We start from the raw sequence: 21,405 nt of genomic DNA, 5'->3' as shown, positions 1-21,405 counted from the left end.
TGGGCTGCAGATACAGTTAAAAAACTACTTCTGCACTATGCTTGTTCCTCGAGAATTTATGGTTTGCCCAAGATTCACAAGTAGAATGTACTGCTTTGGCTGATAGTTGAAGATATCGACAGCCCCAATTATCATGTAGCCAAGAAACCAGCATCAACACTCAAGGTATTGGTAGGTCATTCCCCCACCCCACCTCCTATATTAAAAACAAACAACACTTTGTAAACAAAATTAAAGACATCATATACTAGAAAAAAGTGATTTATTAATCAGTTTTGATATCTCTGCCCTTTTCACAAATGTTCCAATCAATGACACAATTCTTCTTTTACATGACAAATTCTTGTTGGATATATCATATCCATGATATTATATATCGGATATATATATAGATATTTTGGTTAGCTTTGATATCACTTCACTGTAAACCAACATTCCCTTAAATGACTAACCTAATCACTTATAAAGAAAGTTTTTCCTCCTGATATTACCGATCTGTTTTCCATTACTATCCATTTCTCTTGGAAGCACAAAATTTATAAACATATAAAATGTGCCTTTATGAGTTCTCTCCACTCACCCCAGCCAATTTTTATTTTTATGTAATGTTTTGTAAAACAAGCTCAAACCTTCTATCTTAGCGAGATACAAGTTATATTAGTCAGATGGCCCAAACACATTAAAATATTTCCTCTCTCACCTCAATAGTCTTCACCCAAGAATCCAGTTTACCATGGAAAAAGAAACTAATAATAGTTTAGCCTTTCTAGATACCTTACCCAATTGCAGCCTATCCTTTTCATTATACTTTCTGAACATTTCTTTATATTCTGTACATTTCTATAAGATTATTTCTGTACATTTCTTTAAGACTGGCTATTTTTTCTGAAGCACTTCAGAAAATATAGCCAGTCCTAAAGAAATACAATCTCTGCATGGCTTTCAAGCCTCGCTGAAAGCTTGCTAACCTCAATCATCCTACTAAAGATCAGCCCCCCCCCCCTCCTCTTTCTATGCTTGGAGTATACAAAGTATCCTATTTCTGCAAGATGGCCTATGGGCACACAAGAAGATCAACCAACATCTGTATGGAAGAATACAAAAAATACATCTGCAGTCATGACTACAGTCAATCTGGATTTGCAGAACATGCTTTATATACAGCTCATAGCATTAGTTGGAAAAAAATCACCATACCCCATCACAATAATTTTAGAAGAGAAAGACTATTTTTGGAATGTGCAACAGCTCTCAGAAATCAGCTTAATTTAAATAAATATGGTTGCATAAAACTTCCCAAAATATGGGGAACACTAATACTTTGAGATCTCAGTTTACATCCTAGGCCACCAACAGGTGCCCAGGGGGTGCCTCACCTAGTTAGGACGCTAGTCTTTCATCCATATGTTTTGCATAGTTTTTGTGTTACCTATGTGAGTGTCACAAGTCTCATATTGTACTCCCTGAGATGAAAAACTGGAAGAATTAAATAATATTCTAATCCTTTCTCAGTGCACTTTTACTTTTTTGCTCCATTAAGCATCTATAATAAATTTCTCCTGGCACTTAAGCCTTAACATACAGATTATGACAGGTGATATGAGTATATGTGTCCTCCCTCAATGAGTCTGGAATCCCTGAAAATCTGTTGTAATCATAATAATTTATTATTATTTTTATGTTTAAAGTTTACAGCATTTTATAAGTGGAAAGTCAAAAAAAAACATTGTAAACCTATATAAGTACTATGGGTAGGCTAATGATTAGATAATTGAACAGTTCTGCATCAAGACTTAAAAGAAGCCTGAAGACTAAAAATAAAAACTCTTCAGGCCTTTAAATAAGTAGTGTGGTATTCTGACAACTACAGACAAAAATTGCTATCCTAAAATTCACTTGATTTGGATGTTGAGGAAGAGTTATTATGTTAGATCTGATTACATTTTTACAGTTATTATGTTAGTTCTGATGATGTTTCTAAAGATATTATGTTAGCCCTAATGATGTTTCTATGGTTATTATGTTAGCTCTGATGATGGTAATGTTTCCAATAGAAAAAATATTCAATTTAATAATTTTTTTTTTGTAAACAAATTGTTTCAATCTTACAAGTTTACTGGAACAATGTTACAACAGCATAAGCTAATCATTGGAATAATTTTACATCAGCATAAGCTTAAGCCACTCTTGCTCAGATCAAATTCTCTTTAATAAATTTAGTTTAATCCTTTATCCCAGTAAGAGCAAACAAAGTTTGCACCTGAAAATATCTTCAGGACTAAATATAGTGTTGTACTATCTTACCATTTACAAGATCCCGAGAGAGAGCTCCTATTCCAGTTTTGCTACAAAGAAGTATCCATTGGTAAGAACTCTTACAGTTTTTCTTTTGGTCGGTATTTCGGCCTCATGCCAATCGGTGCAGGCCGGTCTTAAGGTCGGTCCTTTTGGGGACTAAATTTTTCTTTTTCCGTTGGAAAGGTATTTTCTTACAAAGTATGTCTAAATTCTTGCCAAGAGTTCGTACTCTCGGGATCGAGATTGACCCAAACATCAAGAAGAAGATGTTTGTGAGAGCTCTACTCAACGTCGCTAACGCAGAAAGCATATATGGACTTACCCCTTATGGGGGGGGGGGGAAGATTCCAAGTTATAACAAAGAATATACAGACAAGGGAAAAGCTCCTTGAGGGAGTGAAATGCGAAGGGAAAAAATACCTTCCTAGTAGGGAGTATCTTTAAAACTGTGAAGATAGACAGGTTTCCACTAGAATATCTAGAAAACAGGGAGGAAGTAATTAAAACTATATTCTCAAAGTGAGGAACAGTTCGTAATGTAATGATCGGCCAAGACGTGGACGTCCCAGAGTGGAAATCAGGGGAGGTGAGCATTTTGATTGAAATGAAAACCGAAATCCCCAATTTGATTTTCTTAGGCTCTGCCAGAGTAATAGTGAACTACCCGGGCGTAAGGAAACAATGTTTTCAGTGCGCCGCTTTAGACCACCTTAGCGCTAACTGCCTGAAAAACAAGAAATGCTGCAACTGCTAATCAACGGAACATTCATTGGACCAATGCAAATCACCCTGTTGCAAATGTGGAAACACAACTCACAAAGTCGACGTTTGTCCTAACAGGACACATGCAGAAAGAATAGGAGGCGCCATATCACCTGCCTCAGCAACCATTCCAGTAAACAGTCCTGAACCCACAAAACAGGACTCACCAGTTTCAGGTATAACAACAAAAGAGGCTCAAACAACTGAATCAGAAGATGTTCTGGCCCTCCAAACCCCAGCTATCATAACAACTACAATAGGAAATCAGCCAATAAATGGAAGCAATGAAGAAGGGACAACAAAAAAGAAAAAGAAACAAAATACAAAGACATCTCATACCATTGAAACGGTAGAAAACGATAACAACAGCACAGAAACTGAAGAAATGGAAACAAGTACCAGTACAACCAAACGACCCATAAGGCCAGAAGAAGGAGAAAAGAAACGAAACAAACCTGACGTTGAAAGGCAAATAGAAACCTCAAGTTCTGAGGAGGAGGAAGGAAATGAGATAAGAACGCAAAACAAAACAGAAACTGCAGAAGAAACCTCATCAGAAGAGGAACGGACAATCTCACAACAGACTCTGTTAAAGGTAATACTCCAAATGGCTGTCATTCTAAAAAACTTTTAAGGAACCCCTTAAAATGGCAGAAAAACTATTTCAGAAAATGACCACAGAAGGGGAGCTGACTTTCTTATTTTTTAAGAGGAGCAATAGACTCATATGGGGAGAACTCTATCTGAAGGATATAACCAAAGTCGTGCCTCAGCAACTGGACGGGCACCTGGACTTAAACGAGGAGGAAAAAATACAGCTGTGCAACACTCCAAAGTCACTGACACGATCAGATTTGGAAAAAAAATATCCATGGATAATGATGGATTTTGAAAAAAGAACTTTACCAGTAGATGGATACCGGTTCTTCTCACCCCACTACAAGACAGGTAGAAGAAAATGAACCCAGACGTGCACATTCAACTATAACAAACCGACTCTTACTCTCACTTAAGGACAAACCCGAGATAAGAAACAAAGTCCACACAGCTGTAATGGAAACAGGAGACGCCGTATTGCAAGGTCAGAGCGAGCTAGATAATTATATAATAAGGCTCAAGTGGGGGGACCACAGTTATGAACAAATGAACTGGACACCAACACGCATGAAGAGTTGGTGGAAACTAATTGAGGAAAAGTCAACGCACGTACTCACAGTGTTGGAAGACCTAGCAAAGGAATTTGAGGAATTGGCACACAAGCGGAGGGCAAAAATAACTTAAGAAAAAAAAAAAAAAAAAAAAAAACCTTTCTTTTAAGTTTTTTTTCTGTGTTTATATCTAGTCCACATAGGAAGGGGCAGATCAGAGAACCCAAGCGGCGAAGGCTTACAGTGAGGCAGTGCAGCTCCTTGTGGGCTGCATCACTCAGGCCAGGCTCTTCCCCCATTCTTGCAGTACTAAATTGGTCATTCAAGTCAAAATTTCGTAATTCACCTAGTTTCTTTTCTCTTTGGTTTTGTTTTTTTCCTTAATTGTTGTATGTAAATTCTTGTGTTATTTCCCAGTTCTTTTTTTGTGTGTGTGTGTCTTCGTTCATTTGTTATTCACCTCTTTCGTCAGGCAGGTATCTGAAGAGGTGACTGACCGTCGAAAGCCGAAAGAACGGATGGAGGGAGATAATGTCGGAGCTCTGCTTGGCGACGACTTTTTAGTGTGGCCAAGCAGGTCGACTGAGGCCTCTTTATATACCTACTACTATCCACTCTATCTTTTCTCCTCCTCTCTCACTATCGACTGACTCTCAGCACAACTTTTTTTTGACTCTAAAGAGGCCAATGATGAAAGATATGAACTCCCATTCTATCTTACCTGGGTGGAGCAAGCTACCAACACTCCTATCCCAGTATCTCCCATAATGCAAAACACATCTCCTTGTGGATATGTATACTGTTATGCATTAAGGGATTGGCCACTACCCAGACTAGTTTCGACCTTTATTGAGGTCTCTTCGTTGGGAGCCAGGTCCAGAGTTGGAGATACCAGGCAGAAGCAGTAGCAAGGTCATCTTTACCTATAGGAGTTGCCAAAAGGTTTGCCACCTTTTTTTTATTAAAATACTCTGGATTTAGAGAAAGATGTTGAAAGTTCATTTTTCACTAGGTTAGACTATAATAAATTTAGTTTAATCCTTTATCCGAGTGAGAACAAACAAAGTTTGCGCCTGAAAATATCTTCAGGACTGAATATAGTGTTGTGCTATATTGAGTACAACTATATTTTGTGCTATATTGAGTACAACTATATTTTGTACTATATTGAGTACAACTATATTTTGTACTATAAACTAGTCTGGGTAGTGGCCAATCCCTTAATGCATAATAGTATACATATCCACAAGGAGATGTGTTTTGCATTATGGGAGATACTGGAATAGGAGTGTTGGTAGCTTGCTCCACCTTTGCTACGAGTTGCCTGGTGTTGTACTACTTACCCAGGTAAGATAGTACAACACTATATTCAGTCCTGAAGATATTTTCAGGCGCAAACTTTGTTTGCTCTCACTGGGATAAAGGATTAAACTAAATTTATTATAGTCTAACCTAGTGAAAAATAAACTTTCAAATTATATTAAAGTGTTTTAGAGGGAAACATCCACAGTATTAATCACCCAATCAGCCATGATGTCTATGCACATCAAGGTTACCATGGATGCGAAGTGCATATTAAAATTATAATACCATTGATATTACATTAAAATACACACACACACATATATATATATATGTGTGTGTGTGTGTGTGTGTGTGTGTAGAAAGTTTTTTTACCTTGGGTATAATATATATGTTAAAGATACCAAGCTATTTTAAACCTGGTTTTACTAGATTTCCCAAGTAAGCAAAGAGACAAATAAGTCAAGTTTGCACCTGCACGTAGTGTGAGTCTAATTGACCCACAAGGTAATGCAAGTCTAGGCAACTCGTGGTAAAGGTGGAATAAGTTCTGATCACTATTCTTAATATTTACCCTTAATGCAAAGCCCATCTCCTTAACTAGATGTATGATGCTATGCATTAAAGGCAAGGGGCCACTATCCAGACTGCTTTCGACCTTTATTGAAGTCTCATCAGTGGGAGCCAGGCTTAGAAATACCAAGGTTAAGTAATACAGAGCTTATAAGTATTTTACAAAAACAAGTTACCAAAAGGTGCTTTGACCTTATTAAATAAAAATCTCAGGATGAGAGATAGATGTAAAAAGTATTTTTACCTTGGGTATAATATATATGTTAAAGATACCAAGCTATTTTAAACCTGGTTTTACTCCATTTCCGAAGTAAGCAAACAGACAAATAAGTCAAGTTTGTGCCTGCACGTAGTGTGAGTCTCTCCTCAAGGAGATGGATTTTGCATTAAGGGTATATATTAAGAATAGTGATCAGAGCTTATTCCACCTTTACCACGAGTTGCCTCGACTTGCACTACCTTGTGGTCAGTTAGACTCACACTACGCGCAGGTGCAAATTTGACTTATTTGTCTGTTTGCTTACTTGGGAAATGGAGTAAAACCAGGTTTAAAATAGCTTGGTATCTTTAACGTGTATATATATATATATATATATATAGAGAGAGAGAGAGAGAGAGAGCTAACCCTCGTATAAAGCGGTACTTATACAACGCGGTTTCGATATAACGTGGTCCACAAATTGTACTATCCCTTGTTGAATGTGGTACTTATACAACGCGGTTTCGATATCAGATGGTCTACAAACTGTCGTAACCCTTTATCTTTTCATATATTTTTCAACGCGCAACTTAAAAATCAAATTTTATCTTCGTCAAATTTGCATCCGACCGTATTGCGCATGTAGTTATAAGTAGTGTTCCGACTAATTTCTCTCTTATTCCATATGAATTTATTCAATTCACTTCCCACCATACCAGCTTTGCTGATTCTGTTGTCTATTTCTATATTTAATTTACCATCTTCAGTAAAAATCGTGACTAAATAGCTGAAATGTTTTACTTGTTCCACAGGTTCTCCATTCACAACACAGTTGACATTTTCAATGATTCTGCCTATTTTCATTGTCTTTGTTTTTTTACCGCTGAGCTTCATACCATATCTATTACAACAGTTATTCAATTTAGTCAGAGAATCTTGCAGACTTGTAGCGGATTTATTTAGAAGTATAACATCATCCGCATAAAGCAAAGAGCTGACATTAATATCTCCAATTTTGATATCATGTTTAATACCACTTTCCTTCATAATGTGATCCATATAGATAATGAATAACAGAGGGGATAATGTACATTCTTGTCTCACACCAGATTTAACATTAAACCATCTTCCTGTACTTCCTTCAATTCTAACTGCTGACTTACAACTCAAATAAAGACTAAGTATTGCTTGATATAATGCCCCATTGACACCATATAACGGCAGCATATTGAATAGCTTCTCTCTTGGCACCTTGTCATATGCCTTTTCCAAATCGACAAAACTTAAATACAGATCTTTGTTATATTCCCATGCTTTCTCGACTATTTGTCGTAAAGTGAAGATCTGATCCTGACAGCCTCTATTTGGCCTGAATCCAGCTTGTTCTTCACCAAGCTTTTCTTCCACAATTCTTCTCAACCGTTTCTCAAGTATACTTGCATAGATCTTGCCAGGAACACTCAGTAGGGAAATACCTCTGTAATTCTCACATTCAGTTTTATTTCCCTTTTTATATATGGGTACTATGAGAGCTCTACTCCAATCATCGGGAATTCGTCCCTCTGTGCAGGCTTTCTGAACTATGCAGTGCAGCCACTGTAAGAATTTCTGCTTGAATATCATCTACTCCTGCTGCCTTTCCATATTTCAAGACTCTGATGGCTTTTTCTACTTCAAGTATGGATATGTATTCCTGACTGCATGCCTGGTCAGTGTTTTTTATCACTGTGCTGTCATCACTGCTTGTTTCATTTAGCAGTTTTTCAAAGTAATTACGCCATACTTCAAGGATATCTTTTTCTCCCATTTTCATGTCACCTTTATCATCTCTAACTGCTTTTACAGCACTCTTTCCTCTATTCCTAAGCTTCTTCAACAATCTCCAGAATATTTTGCCACCTTCTTGATATTTATTTTCTATATTCTTGTCAAAGTCCTCCCATGACTTTTGTTTAGCTAGTTTTACACAGTGTTTAGCATTCTTGCATTTGTTCTGTATTCCCTAAGAGCACAAGTTGACTTATTTGCCAGGAACTTTTGATATGCTTTCTTCTTTTCCTTCACTGCCTCTTTAACATCCTGTGTCCACCATGGAGTTCTAATTTTTCTGTCCTTGCAGACAACTTCACCACATGACTCTGAATCTCCAAGGTTTGATTCCTGTTCTCAAACTCTTTCATTTTTTCTTCAATAAACTTTGTGTATTTTAGTCCACAGTTCACATCTGAGAACCGCTCAACTTTTATTCCCTTTAAAACTTTCTTACATGTTATTCTTTTCAGTAGGAAATTCAATTTTATCCTGCTCAAGACTAAATCGTGATCACTTCCAATTTCAAATCCTCTGTACACTCTGGTGTCCTGCACCAGGGAGAAAACATCACTATTAACAAAAACATAGTCAATGAGACTTTCTTATTCCTTGCCTCTTCTCTCCATGTGAATTTGTGCACATTTTTATGTTGGAACATGGTGTTAGTAGTAACCAGTCCATGTCCTGAGCAGAAATCCAACAAATATTTGCCATGTTGTTTATTATTTTAACGGTATAATAGAACACAGAAACTAAGTAAATAATTAATTTATTAACTTGATGCTGATATTTCACTGATAACAACACCAGAAATCACTGATCAAGTGCACGACATTTTGTTGGATTACCGGCTAGTCAAAGTGCGTGAAATTGCTGACACTGTAGATAAAATAAAAAAACTTTGCGCAAGATGGGGGCCGCGTTTGATCACAGCAGATCAAAACGCACTCGCATGAAAATCTCTGAACAGTGCTTTAACAAGAATAAAACTGATTTCGTGTGTCGATTTATTACTATGAATGAGACTTGGATTCACCATTACACACCAGAATCCAAACAGCAGTCAAAACAGTGGACAGAAACCGGTTGTTCAGCGTGAAAGAAGACAAGTCGGTTCCATCAGCAGGAAAGGTCATGGCATCGGTGTTTTGGGATGCTAAAGGCATTTTGTTTATTAATTATCTTGAAAAGGGTAAAGGTAATGTAATACACAAACAAACAAAAAGTAGTACACATAAAAACAAAAAAAAAAAAAAACCGCCTCCCCTCCCCCCGCCCCCCTACTTATATCAGTGAGCTTTGGTTTTTTTTTTTTTTTGATTTTGGTCTTTCTTTGCTCTTTTCTCCAAATTTTCCCAAAATATTTTCGTATGTCACACAATCATTTCCTACACTGCTATTTAGATCCCCAACAAGGACCAACTTTTCCTTTTTCATTGTGTCAGTTGCTTTCTCTAAAGCCTCAAAAAATTCCTCCACTTCTACCTTTCTAGAACCTTCTGCAGGACAGTAAAACTCGGACTCATGATGAATGGTAAAGCTGATGAAAGTCTTGATCATTAAGCAGAATGAATGCTCGCTGAAATTAACTCATAGCTCTTTTTTGCAATGCCGATGACCTATTATACTGTAGTATATAATCTAACTAGAAAATTATATTTGCTTTCAAACACTAATGTTGTACTTGTTCTCCCACTTCGGGCACATTTAATAAAAAAAAAAAATGGATACCACTCGGCAGAAACTTTGCTAAAAAAAGTCCTAAGCGTCGTCTGCTTCCGTTGTTACGACTGCCGTGCCTCCTCGCCACTAGTACACAGTTTAAAGAGAATTCGGAAGTCTTCGTGACAAAAATCCTTACAACTCCCTTTGGGGGAAGCACATCCGTCACAGGAGTGTCGGTGTTGCATCTAAAAGAAAACTCAGGCGAGTAATTGACTCTAAAATACAAGAAATGAGGTGAGAGCTTTATGGCGCAATACAGCTCCCACAAACAAACAAAACAAAAAAACTATATAATCATCATTAACTAAACATCAAGAAAATATATAATCATTATTAAGAAACAAGCCAATAACATTAATTAATTATATCAGTTTTTAATCTGGAAAGGGCATTGGCGTTACCACGATGACTACCCTTTCTACATGTAACGGTCATATTATAACGTTGTAGGGCTAAAGCCCATCGGGACAACTTGGCACCATGAGGGGCACTTTTAGTTAGATAGGTCAGAGGGTTATGATCTGAAATTATCTCTATTTCAGCACCAAATACCCATGTGTCAAACTTTTTCAACGCCTCCAAGACGCAAAAAGCTTCCCTTTCAATGGTTGACCATTTCATTTGACAGGAATTTAGTTTCTTACTGAAGAAAGCAATGGGCAATTCTTTTCCTTGTTCATTGTTTTGAGCTAAGCATGCGCCAATTGCTGTTGCTGATGCATCCGTATACAACTGGAACGGCTTGTCGAGATCTGGAGTATGCAAAGAAGGCATTTTTATAAGCTCTTCTTTGAGTTTCGTAAAAGCTTCATCAGCATCAGTAGTCCAAGGAATATTGTTTGGGACACTTTTCTTAGTCAGATTTGCCAGTGGTAATATAATTTGGGAGAATCGTGGTATGTAGTCACGGTAGTAGCTAGCCAGCCCAAGTAGACTTCTTACTTCCTTCTTTGTCACTGGTGTCGCTAAACCTTTTATAACCTCGACCTTCTCTGGGTCTGGGGAATGTTGACCGGATCCAATCAAATGACTTAGGAACTTCACTTGATTTTTCCCGAATTCGCATTTTTCTCGGTTTACTGTTAAACCCACCTCTCTTAATGTTTTGAAGATTTCATCTATATGGGTGAGATGTTCAGACCATGTTTTAGAAAATATAGCCAAATCGTCGATATAAGATCGGCAGTATGCCTTATGATGAGCTAGTGCTTTATCCAATGATTTCTGGAATGTACTTCCAGCGTTCTTCATTCCAAACGGTAAGACGTTCCATTGATAGTGACCAGAATGTGTAACGAATGCAGTGAAGGGCTTTGCTTCCTTTTCCATAGGGATTTGCCAATATCGCTTGGTGAGGTCAACCACAGTGATAAATCTTGCTTGTCCTACCTCAAATAATAAATCTCTAGCTATTTTCATTGGATAAGCATCTGGAATAGTAAAACTATTTAGCAATCTAAAGTCAATGCATAGTCTGACACTTCCATTTTTCTTAGCCACACAAACCACAGGATGAGTCCATTCACTGACACTTGGCTCAATGAGACCCATATCTAACAGTTCTTTGACTTGTCGATCCACTTCCTTTTGTAGAGGGATTGGCACCCTATAGGGTTTGAGTCTCTTAGGGGAACAGTTCTCTGTAACTTTGATGGAGTGTCCGTCAACTTTGGCATGACCAGGTTTGGAACTAAAAACATCTGCATATTTCCGGAGGATGTCAAAAAGTTCTTGTTTTTGTTCTCCCGTCAAGAGAGCTTTCATATCCTCAAGGTGTTTCCTAATATCTTCGACTGATTTATTCATCTTGTCAGCGAGTGCATAGTGGAGTGTTCCGAAATCTTCATCTAGCTCGAAAACTAGACCGACATGATTAATTCTTTGAATATATGGTCGAAGCTGATTTATGTGGAGCTCCCTGATACTTCCATCCTTCATCTCAACCTTCGCAGAATGCGGTCTAGTAAGTTGGACGACTGTAGCAGGTCCTGTCCAAATATTTAGAAGCTTATGAGAGGATGAAGGTAACAATACTAAAACCTTTTCACCAACAATGAAGAATTTTGCTTTGGAACGAAGATTATATCTGGAGGAGTACTGTTCTTGAGACCCTTTGGCGTTCTCGGATGCAATTTAATGAGCTTTTCTTAGATTTTCAAAAAGCTCTTGTAAATAATTTTCAATCGAGCGAGAGGCAGTGGTTGGGATGCCTCGTCCACCAGTCCAAATTTCCTTTAACAAAGATAAAGGGCCTGGAGGTAATCTTCCATATACCATCTGGAAAGGTGATAACCCAGTAGTGCTATGTGGTACTTCTCGGTATGCGAATAGAAGATAGGGAAGATGTAATCCCAGTTTCTTCCATGCTCCTGTATATTCTTATTCATCATCTCTTTTAAAGTTCTGTTCCAACGTTCGACAGCACCCATACTCTCAGGATGTCCTGGAGCGGAAAAACGTGGAGCTATGCCTAGCAGATCTTCAAAAGCTTGAGTGAGTTTAGATGTGAAATTCGTACCTTGGTCGGTACAGACCATTTTAGGAAATCCCGTCTGAGTAAAAATCCTCATCAGAACATTACATGTAGTTTTAGCACTTATTTCCTTGACAGGTATGGCTTCGGCCCATCTAGTGCATAAATCAACAGCACATATTATGAATCGATGTCCTCTTCCCGATGGAGGTTCTAACGGTCCGACACAATCCACTCCATACCTCAAACGGAGTTTCTGGTCTGACGATAGGTCGTATGGGGATTCTATCTCTATATGTAGCACAGTCCTTCTCATTTGACATTCCTTGCAGCTTTACCAATATTTTTTCACATCTTGTTTAATGGTAGGCCAAAAGAACGAGTACTTGATTCGCTGACGGGTTTTCTTTTCACCGAGATGGCCAGCAAGAGGGATTTCATGTGCCATCTTTAAGACATTTTCTCGTTTCACACAGGGTAGCACTACTTGTCTAATATTCTCGCCACAAATATGTTCGTTATGAAGCAGAACCCCATTGTCAAACGCATAGGCATTTTTCTGCCTTTTTGCCCATTCAAAACACCTTCGGAGCGTCTCATCATCCTCTTGAAGTTTGCCGAATTCAAATTTTGTTTTTTCTGGCATACACTCATTTCTGCACCTGTGGGGACTCTATCGTACTGACTGCCAATGCTGTACTGGTTATTTTCGAAGGCATGTCTTCGTCTTCATCATCTTCTGACCATTTATCACTTAAATCTTTTGATTTCAGAACTGGTGTCTCCCAATGATGACTACTCTCATGTAGCTCGACGCTTTCGACCAGTATTTCGTAGGCAGAGGAGCTCAGTAGCAGATCGGTAACCAGTCTTCTTGAGACGGCACATGTGACTGGAATATTACCATGTAAATTATCAATTTTCATTTCAAAAATTCTCAAGGGTGTTATTTCATTTTCTCCGAAAGCAGAAGATATTTCTATCTTACTTTCTCCATCATGGGGCGTATCTGCCACTAAATCTTCGTGCACTACTGATATTTGCGCTTCCGTGTCTATTATTCCATTTAAAACCCTACTTCCGCATTTGATTTTGACGACCTTCAAATCATCTACGTTTCGACCAATGTCCACTGATTTGGATACTGGAATGGAAATTTTGGCAGGAAACATACCTGATTTATTGTCATCCCCAGTGGTAGACGTTTGAACTAGGTTACTGTGTGCTGTAGCAGGAGTACCTTTTGGCTGACTATTTTTCATACAAAACTTGGCGATATGACCTTCCTTTCTACAAGTAAAACAAGTTGGTTTGTAGTGAGGCTTGTATGAATCATCAATTCGCCTCGGCTGGTATCATCTCGGTGGACTTTGAGAGGGAGATAATAACTTATTCTTGAATGTTCGCTCAGCAGGTGGAGTATAAGGTCTAAACTTTTCAGTAACCTTGTCCTTCGGAATAGCTCCAATGGGCTTCCTTGATGTACTACAAACACTGTCGTATTCATCCAATCTGTCAGCTAACTTGGTTGGAGAAACGAATTTTGCCCAGTCGTCTAAGAGATGTTCTCTCACTTCATGTGGTACTTTCTTCTTCAGTTGATCCGTAATAATTAGATCTTTTAACCCTTCAAAATCCTTGATATCAAGGCCACCAATCCACTCTTCAAAATAATTAGTTATTTCATAACAGAAATCCCTCCAAGATTTTTCAGCAACCTTTTTGGTGCATCACAAACTTTTTTTCTGAAACTTTCAGGATTCAGTCTAAATCTCTTTAGTAGAATTGTTTTAATATATTCATAATCTTCGCAATTTTCTTCTGACTCTCTACCAATTAATTGGACAATCTCAAATGGTAACAGAGTCAAGAGACATGATATCCAGTCTTTAACATCTATTTTGGTTCTCTTAGCTTGTCTTTCAAACAGGGATAGGTATATCACAATGTCATCCTCTTGTAATCTAAACCTAGGCATTAGCTTAATTAATTCAAGACAATATGGTTTATTGTCACTGGATACTGGAGTTGAGGTTGGTTGAACATGCGCTTCAATTTCCAGTTTCTTCAACTCGAACTCCATTTGTTCTCTTTTCTGTTGGGCTCCCAATTCATCTTTCCGGCACCAGGCTTCTAGTTCTTCCTTCCGCCGTTGAGCTTCTAATTCTTCTTTCTTCATCAGTTCTTCCTCGAGTCTGGTACTAATAATGTCTCCAACATCCCTTTAACAAATTCTTCTTCATAAAATTTACTTCCTGTAATAATCATTTTAAGATCTATCACTTTCACTTCAACAGTTGGCTTCTCTCCCAATTCTTCAGCCAATTTACGTAAATCTTCCTTTCTACCTTTGGTTAAATAAGCCATGGTGCTTAACAATAACTCTCTTTACTTAATCACCCTTAACAATAACTCTCTTAATCACCCTTAAAAAGGAATCAATTGCAATTTTTTTTTTTTTTTTTTAAATGCCCAGAAGGAGATGTATATATTTGGCGATTATGGGACTCATAACTAAATTCAACATATCATTTGTAAACATAGATAAATCTTACAATATTATCAGAAAAAAAAAAAAAACTTCAACTACACAATTTACTACACTTTCAAATACACAAATATATATATATATATATATATATATATATATGTGTGGATATATAAAAACAAAACAAAAACAAAAAAGAAATAGTTTCGATTTTACACCGCTACTATATAATAACTTAAATCTCGAAACAGAACTATCAAAACAGTATGCAAAAATGAACTATGATAACACTGTCGTGTTCTTTCTCTGGCGAGAAATCACAAGTACTGACTGCTCCGAGATGGAACAAACATGCAAAACAGGACAAATCGGTAAATGCAGAACAGAACAAAATAAATTTAAAATGAAAAAAAAAAACAACTATTCTGATTTATCTGGGACGAAAATATAGCTTGAACACTGGCGTGTTTTTCTTTTATCCAAACTATTGTACTACTGTTCCAGGATGGAACAAAATTTGAATACTGATGTATTCTTTCTCTGGTAAGAAATCAAAACTACTACTGTTCCAGAATGGAACAAACTCCGAACGCCATTTTTTTTTGTTTTGTATTAAAACAGACTTTCACCCAAATAATCAAAATAGAACTCTAAAACATGGGAGCATGCATTTACATAACGAATTGCTCTTACCTTGTAGGTCCTATCGACTGCGCCAGTAAAACTCGGATTCGTGATGAATGGTAAAGCTGGTGAAAGTCTTGATCATTACGCAGAATGAATGCTCGCTGAAATTAACTCATAGCTCTTTTTTGCAATGCCGATGACCTATTATACTGTAGTATATGATCTAACTAGAAAATTATATTTGCTTTCAAACGCTAATGTTGTACTTGTTCTCTCACTTCTGGCACATTTAAAAAAAAAAAATGGATACCACTCGACGGAAACTTTGCTAAAAAAAGTCCTAAGCGTCGTCTGCTTCCGTTGTTACAACTGCCGCGCCTCCTCACCACCAGTACACAGTTTAAAGAGAATTCGCAAGTCTTCGTGACAAAAATCCTTAGAGGGACCATAGGCACAAATAAGTCTCATTGTCCAGTTTCCCCATTGTCATATTTGCCCACATTACTCTACTTGAGACTGACTGCCATTCAAGAAGATTTGCCTCGTATTTTGTGTTGAATACTATGGCTACTCCTTCTCTTCCTTGATTGTCGTTGCCTGAATATAACATTTTGTATTTATTGCCCAGAAAGATCTCACCAGTTTTTGTCTTTTTTGTTTCTGTCACCCCTATTATGTCGATCTGGTACTTATCTAATTCTTCCGCTAGCTCCATTTCTTTGCCATTCAGGCTTCTTATGTTGATAGTACCGATCTTTAACTCTGGTGATGTTGAGTTGGGGTTTGTTTTCAGATTTGTTCCAGTAGCTGACTTTTCGCTGTTTGCCCTGGTTCCCTGGCGAAAACAACGGGGAGCCTTGTTTAATCGGGCAATGCCCCAACCAGCATGAAATTTTGTAACGATTATGGCACAAAATAAAAAATTTTGTGCCATAATTTTTTATTTTGGTTTAATCGATAAGAATACAATTTGATCAGCTAAATGCCAAATTGCCAGCCCATCCTCATTCGTTTAGTATCCAAGTAGATACCCAACAGGGGGCACCATGAGAAGGTGAGGTTTGGACATTAGGTCAGAAGCCTTGGTCGGTTCTCCGCATTCCTTTAAAGGGTATGTGGAGGTCTCCTCTCAGTTATACAGCTTTGACTCTTAAGCACCCCTGCTCCGTATTATGAACTTAATAAAAAATTGCAGCATAGTGGTAAGCAATGTTCCCTCTAATTTTTTGCTGTGAGTGTGCGCAGAAATTTGCATTTGTGCAAAATTTGCCTTCTTTTGAATAGTATGTGTGCACCCATACGAGTCACCATACTGATCATTTAAGCAAAAAAGTTAAAAGATTTTAGTTCACTCTTTACCTTCTGTTGTCAATGGGATGTCAATCAGGTCACCCCAACTCTCCACCGTGTTCCCACACACGGCAGTAGCCTCCCCAGTAAACAGTCGGAAATCGCGATTAACAAGCTTTTGGCAGAACTCGATCCACGGACTTCACACATGCGAGGCTAACACAATACCAACTGTACTAGATAGCATTCTAAGTGTGTGTTTTATTACCATTGCCAAGTAAGTTGTGCTAACATAAATATTTTATATGTATTTAATATTGATCTGATAAGAAGTAAGATATAAAGTAAAAAAAATAATAACACTAGTGACTGATTGCCATTAATTAAATTTTCTAACTTTGCAAATAACTCTAAACATACATAATAAAATATTACCATTACTAATTCTCACCTTGTTAAACATTCATAATAAATTTCAATTTCATCTTGAAAATCTAGTGTGCGCATATTTTTTTGCTTTGTGCGTTAGTTGTAAAACGTGTGCGCACAGCTTAGAGGGAACGTTGGTGGTAAGCAAGGTCTTATTACTGACTTGATAACTAAATCAGCTTAAGTATGCAATGAGAATTATACAAATGATGTCCAAGAAATTTCAAGTGATGACGACGTCCGGGCACTCATAAATAAAGAACATCTACGAAATGTTAGTTTTGAAAAGAGTGATGACAATTAAAATATACACTTTATTTTATTTTGCCTAAAACATTTATGTATTATGTGCAATGAAGTTTACATACGATTGATAATTTTTTTATAATTTTATATTATGTAAATTAAATAAAAATATTTTATTTTTTTGTCGGATATGTCATTGTTTATATAATCTTAAAAAAAAAAAAAAAACGATTTCGGAAACTATCCCTAATTTTTCTATGTGATCCGAGTCTCGCATAACGCGATTTATATAACACGGCATTTCTATGGAACCTAACATCCACATTATACGAGGGTTATCTGTATATATATACACATCATACATACATATATATATATATATATATGAAAGAATGATCATTGACTCGGTTAACATACATATTTTTTTAAAAATAATTGAATGACTAAAACCGAGATTTAAGTAAAAAGGTTTTAATATTAAAACACGACTAGTTTTGGCTTGTAACAGCCTTCATCAGGTGACATCATAAAAGAAAGAAAAAAGAAAAAACACTAAAACACTGAAGCTTAAATAAACTATGAACAACATAGAGAGTCTCTATACATAATTGACATTAAAATGTTGTGGTTGTATTTAAAGCTGTTCTTTCATTTGTTGTATTGTTGGGAAAGTGTGTGCTAGTAGCATCTCGTGAACGCCAGTACATGATTACAGCTGAACGACTATCTGGGAGGTTGTAGCTCAAGTTATTATTTAGATGAACAGGATCGAAGATGATTTCCCTAGATTCCACGATTTTTCTCTCTAGTTCATCATTGTAACGGAAGATGTTAGTAGATTTTTCCCAGCAGACTGTGTGACTTTGGGTTTCATCATTAGGATTAGCCGAGAAAAGGATATGACTTGATAATGCACTAGCTCGCTGCCTCTTGTAAGTAATGTCCCTCATGTTCTTCCATACGCAATTCGACAGATTTGTCTGTCTGCCCAAAATAAGGAATATCACAATCACACAATATTTTATATACACCAGGGTATTTAAGATGATGATGACAAGGTTTTGGGTGGCTTATTAAGAAAAGGATTTTTGGAAGTGGAGTGAACAAAGTTCTGATATTGTATTTTCTTAGAACTTTTGCTAATTTATGTGAAACTGTAATGTCAATGATTTTAACATCAATTATGTATAGAGACTCTCTATGTTGTTCATAGTTTATTTAAGCTTCAGTGTTTTAGTGTTTTTTCTTTTTTCTTTCTTTCATAATGTCACCTGATGAAGGCTGTTACAAGCCGAAAGTCATGTTTTAATATTAAAACCTTTTTACTTAAATCTCAGTTTTAGTCATTCAATTCTTTTAAAAAAAAAAAAAAATATATATATATATATATATATACACACACACACACACACACACACACACATATAAATATATATATTAGGATAAGCAAGTTATTTTATAAACTTGGTTATTTTAATTCCTAATCCCAAGTATGCAAACAATAAAGTTTGCACCTGAAACAAAGTTCAAGCCTAAAGATGATACAACACCAGGGAAACTCATTGTAAAGGTGGGTAAAGCTCTGATCACTATTCTTAGTATTTTCCCATAATGTAAAGCACATATCACTAGAAGATGTATACTGCAATGCATTATGGGTGGGTTCACTACCCAGACCGGTTTCAACCTTTTTTTTTGAGGTCTCCTCAGTGAGTAGCTAGACCCTAAATACCAAGGTTATAGTAATACGGAGCCTTATCAACTTTACCTATAGAAGTTGCAACAAGGTGTTTTTATTTTTAATAAAAAATCTCTGGAGGAGATATAGATGTAATAAATTTTTTAACTTGGGGATATGAATATATATATATATATACCTTCATAGAACTATTTGTACAACATATGCCAAAGAGCTTTCCTCCAAAGCTGCCCTTATGGTACAGATGTTAATATTTTTACAGTTTGGCATAGGTCCTCATACAGACCTACAAGAGTCTGTCAATAAGATCAACAACCTCCAGCATCATATCCATCCAGTTCACTCTTGAGTTAGAAGAAAATAATCGGATTACTTTTTTTAGATCTTCTATTATTTTGTAAACCAAATGGGAGCCTTTAATTCTCAATATTCAGAAAAGAAAACACATACTGATCTTTTCATCTATCATAATTGTCGCAAATCAGTCACCATTAAGATTTCAGTACATCGACCACACTCTCTTTGCTCCACTGAATTGTTGTTTTCTTAAAAAAAATAAATCACATAAAATCCACCCTCTTTACTATGGTTTACCAAATCATACTTCAACAAGACAATGAAACTCTAGAATTCTTTATTATCATCTACCTCTCATCAAAATAGTGATGCAGAGCTGATAAATATAATCTATTATATGACAATACATATATGAATTATCATAATGTATATATATGTGTATATATACATATATGCATGTATATGATGACTACGAAGTATATGAGGAGTTATGCATTTTATCCATATTGACAGTGATGTGGTTAACAAATGTTTATTAGTTTATTATTTATTTATTACTTAAAGATTGGCTTTCCTTCAAACTTACCCCAAAACACTCTTTACGAAAGCTAAGTAAGCAGTAGGGGCATTTCTGACCAATCTCAGGACATTTATTCTTCATATGTTTGTCCAGTGTTTTTCGCTTCATTTTGGTATCGCAGTGAGGGCATCTTATCTTGGAATCTTCACATGTTTTTTCATGTTCCTATAAAATATAAAAAGAGCAAAAGGATTTAATCATTTCTTCAAATACTTTTTTTTTTGCTATATTATAATGCTACAGATAACAGCAACTGAGAAGAATATAAAAAATGTTTGATTTTTTGCTATTACAGCAATCCCTCGATTAGAGCACCTAACTTTAAAACAGTCGCATTAATCGAGTATAATAACCTAAGGAAAAAAGCATAATTCGTTCCTCAAATTTCTTTTTTTTCCCTTGATTTTTTTTTTATAAAAGAATTAGGGTATGTCTCAGGGCCTAGTTAAGAGAAAACTATGAAGCTAAAAGACAATAAAACATATTCAAAATATAAATCTATTATTCAGGCAGGCATTCTGTTTCTATTTTTTCATACAACTGCCTCTTCTGAAAATTTTCTGCTTTTCTCTTCACAAGGGCCAGTCTCTAAGCATTGCTACTTAAAAGTTTCAGTTGCACGAAAAATATTTTAAATTTGTTTCTGTGAAATTTTTTTGGGCTTGTCAGGATTAAATTCATATTCTTCAGGATCTTCCTGCTGTGCATCTAAATTTAGCAGGTCGGAATCACTCAGTTTCTCAGAATGAGATTTAATTAACATAGATTCATTTGAAAGCCTCTAAAATCATTTGCACAATGTGGGAGAATGTGCTTCCAAATGGATCGCATATTGCTAGCAATAATTTCATTCACTTTGCGATTTATAACCAGGCTGAGATTTCCCTGATTCAGCCAGAAAAGTCTTGGAAGGCATTGGCTTCCAAAAAAAGGCCAGTTTCATCGACATTAAATATTTGTTGGTCACAACAGTCCCCTTCTTATACAATTTTCTTCAAATCTCTGGATAATTTGCGCCCACCTCCTTATCGACACTTACAGCTTCGCCTGTGATTAGAATATTATGTAGGCTATTTCTCAAACCACCCAGCACTAATTCAAGGCTGCAAAGAGACTTAATGCTTCTGATTTAATAAGGTCAGCTCTTAGTAGGATCTGTTTTTGGTTACAATCTTCAATCCATGTACAAAGAACTCTCTCTAATTCAATCATTATAATACTTTGTATTCAGCAGCTTGCTTAAAATTGCTCTTATAGTTGATTCACCCATTTTTGTGTTCTTGTGTTATCTTTGCTCTGGACTCGCCTTGTTCACTTTCTTTATTATTTCAAGTTTTTCTTTCAATGAGATTACTTTTCGAATCATTTTCACACTTTCACTTTTTTGCCCATTAATTCTTTTACTCATGATGAAAGGTTGAGGAAAATAAACGCAAAGGAGGTACGAGATATTATCA

General features: G+C 36.4%; 1 protein-coding gene across 2 annotated transcripts in view; it reads right to left on the bottom strand.

Moving 5' to 3' along the window:
- Positions 1-21,405, bottom strand: part of LOC150106098 (uncharacterized) — a 184,248-nt gene that overhangs the window by 118,558 nt on the left and 44,285 nt on the right. For both annotated transcript variants that reach the window (XM_090393843.1, XM_090393844.1), the window contains exon 3: positions 19,955-20,113. In XM_090393843.1, coding sequence (XP_090249969.1) covers positions 19,955-20,113 — 159 coding nt within the window. The remainder of the gene's footprint in view (positions 1-19,954; positions 20,114-21,405) is intronic.

Source organism: Typopeltis vanoorti, chromosome 6 (genome assembly GCF_054136105.1).
Source record: "Typopeltis vanoorti isolate ZY-2024b chromosome 6, IOZ_Tvanoo_1.0, whole genome shotgun sequence".
Taxonomy (NCBI): Eukaryota; Metazoa; Arthropoda; class Arachnida; order Uropygi; family Thelyphonidae; genus Typopeltis; species Typopeltis vanoorti.
This window is presented reverse-complemented; position numbering and strand designations above follow the sequence as displayed.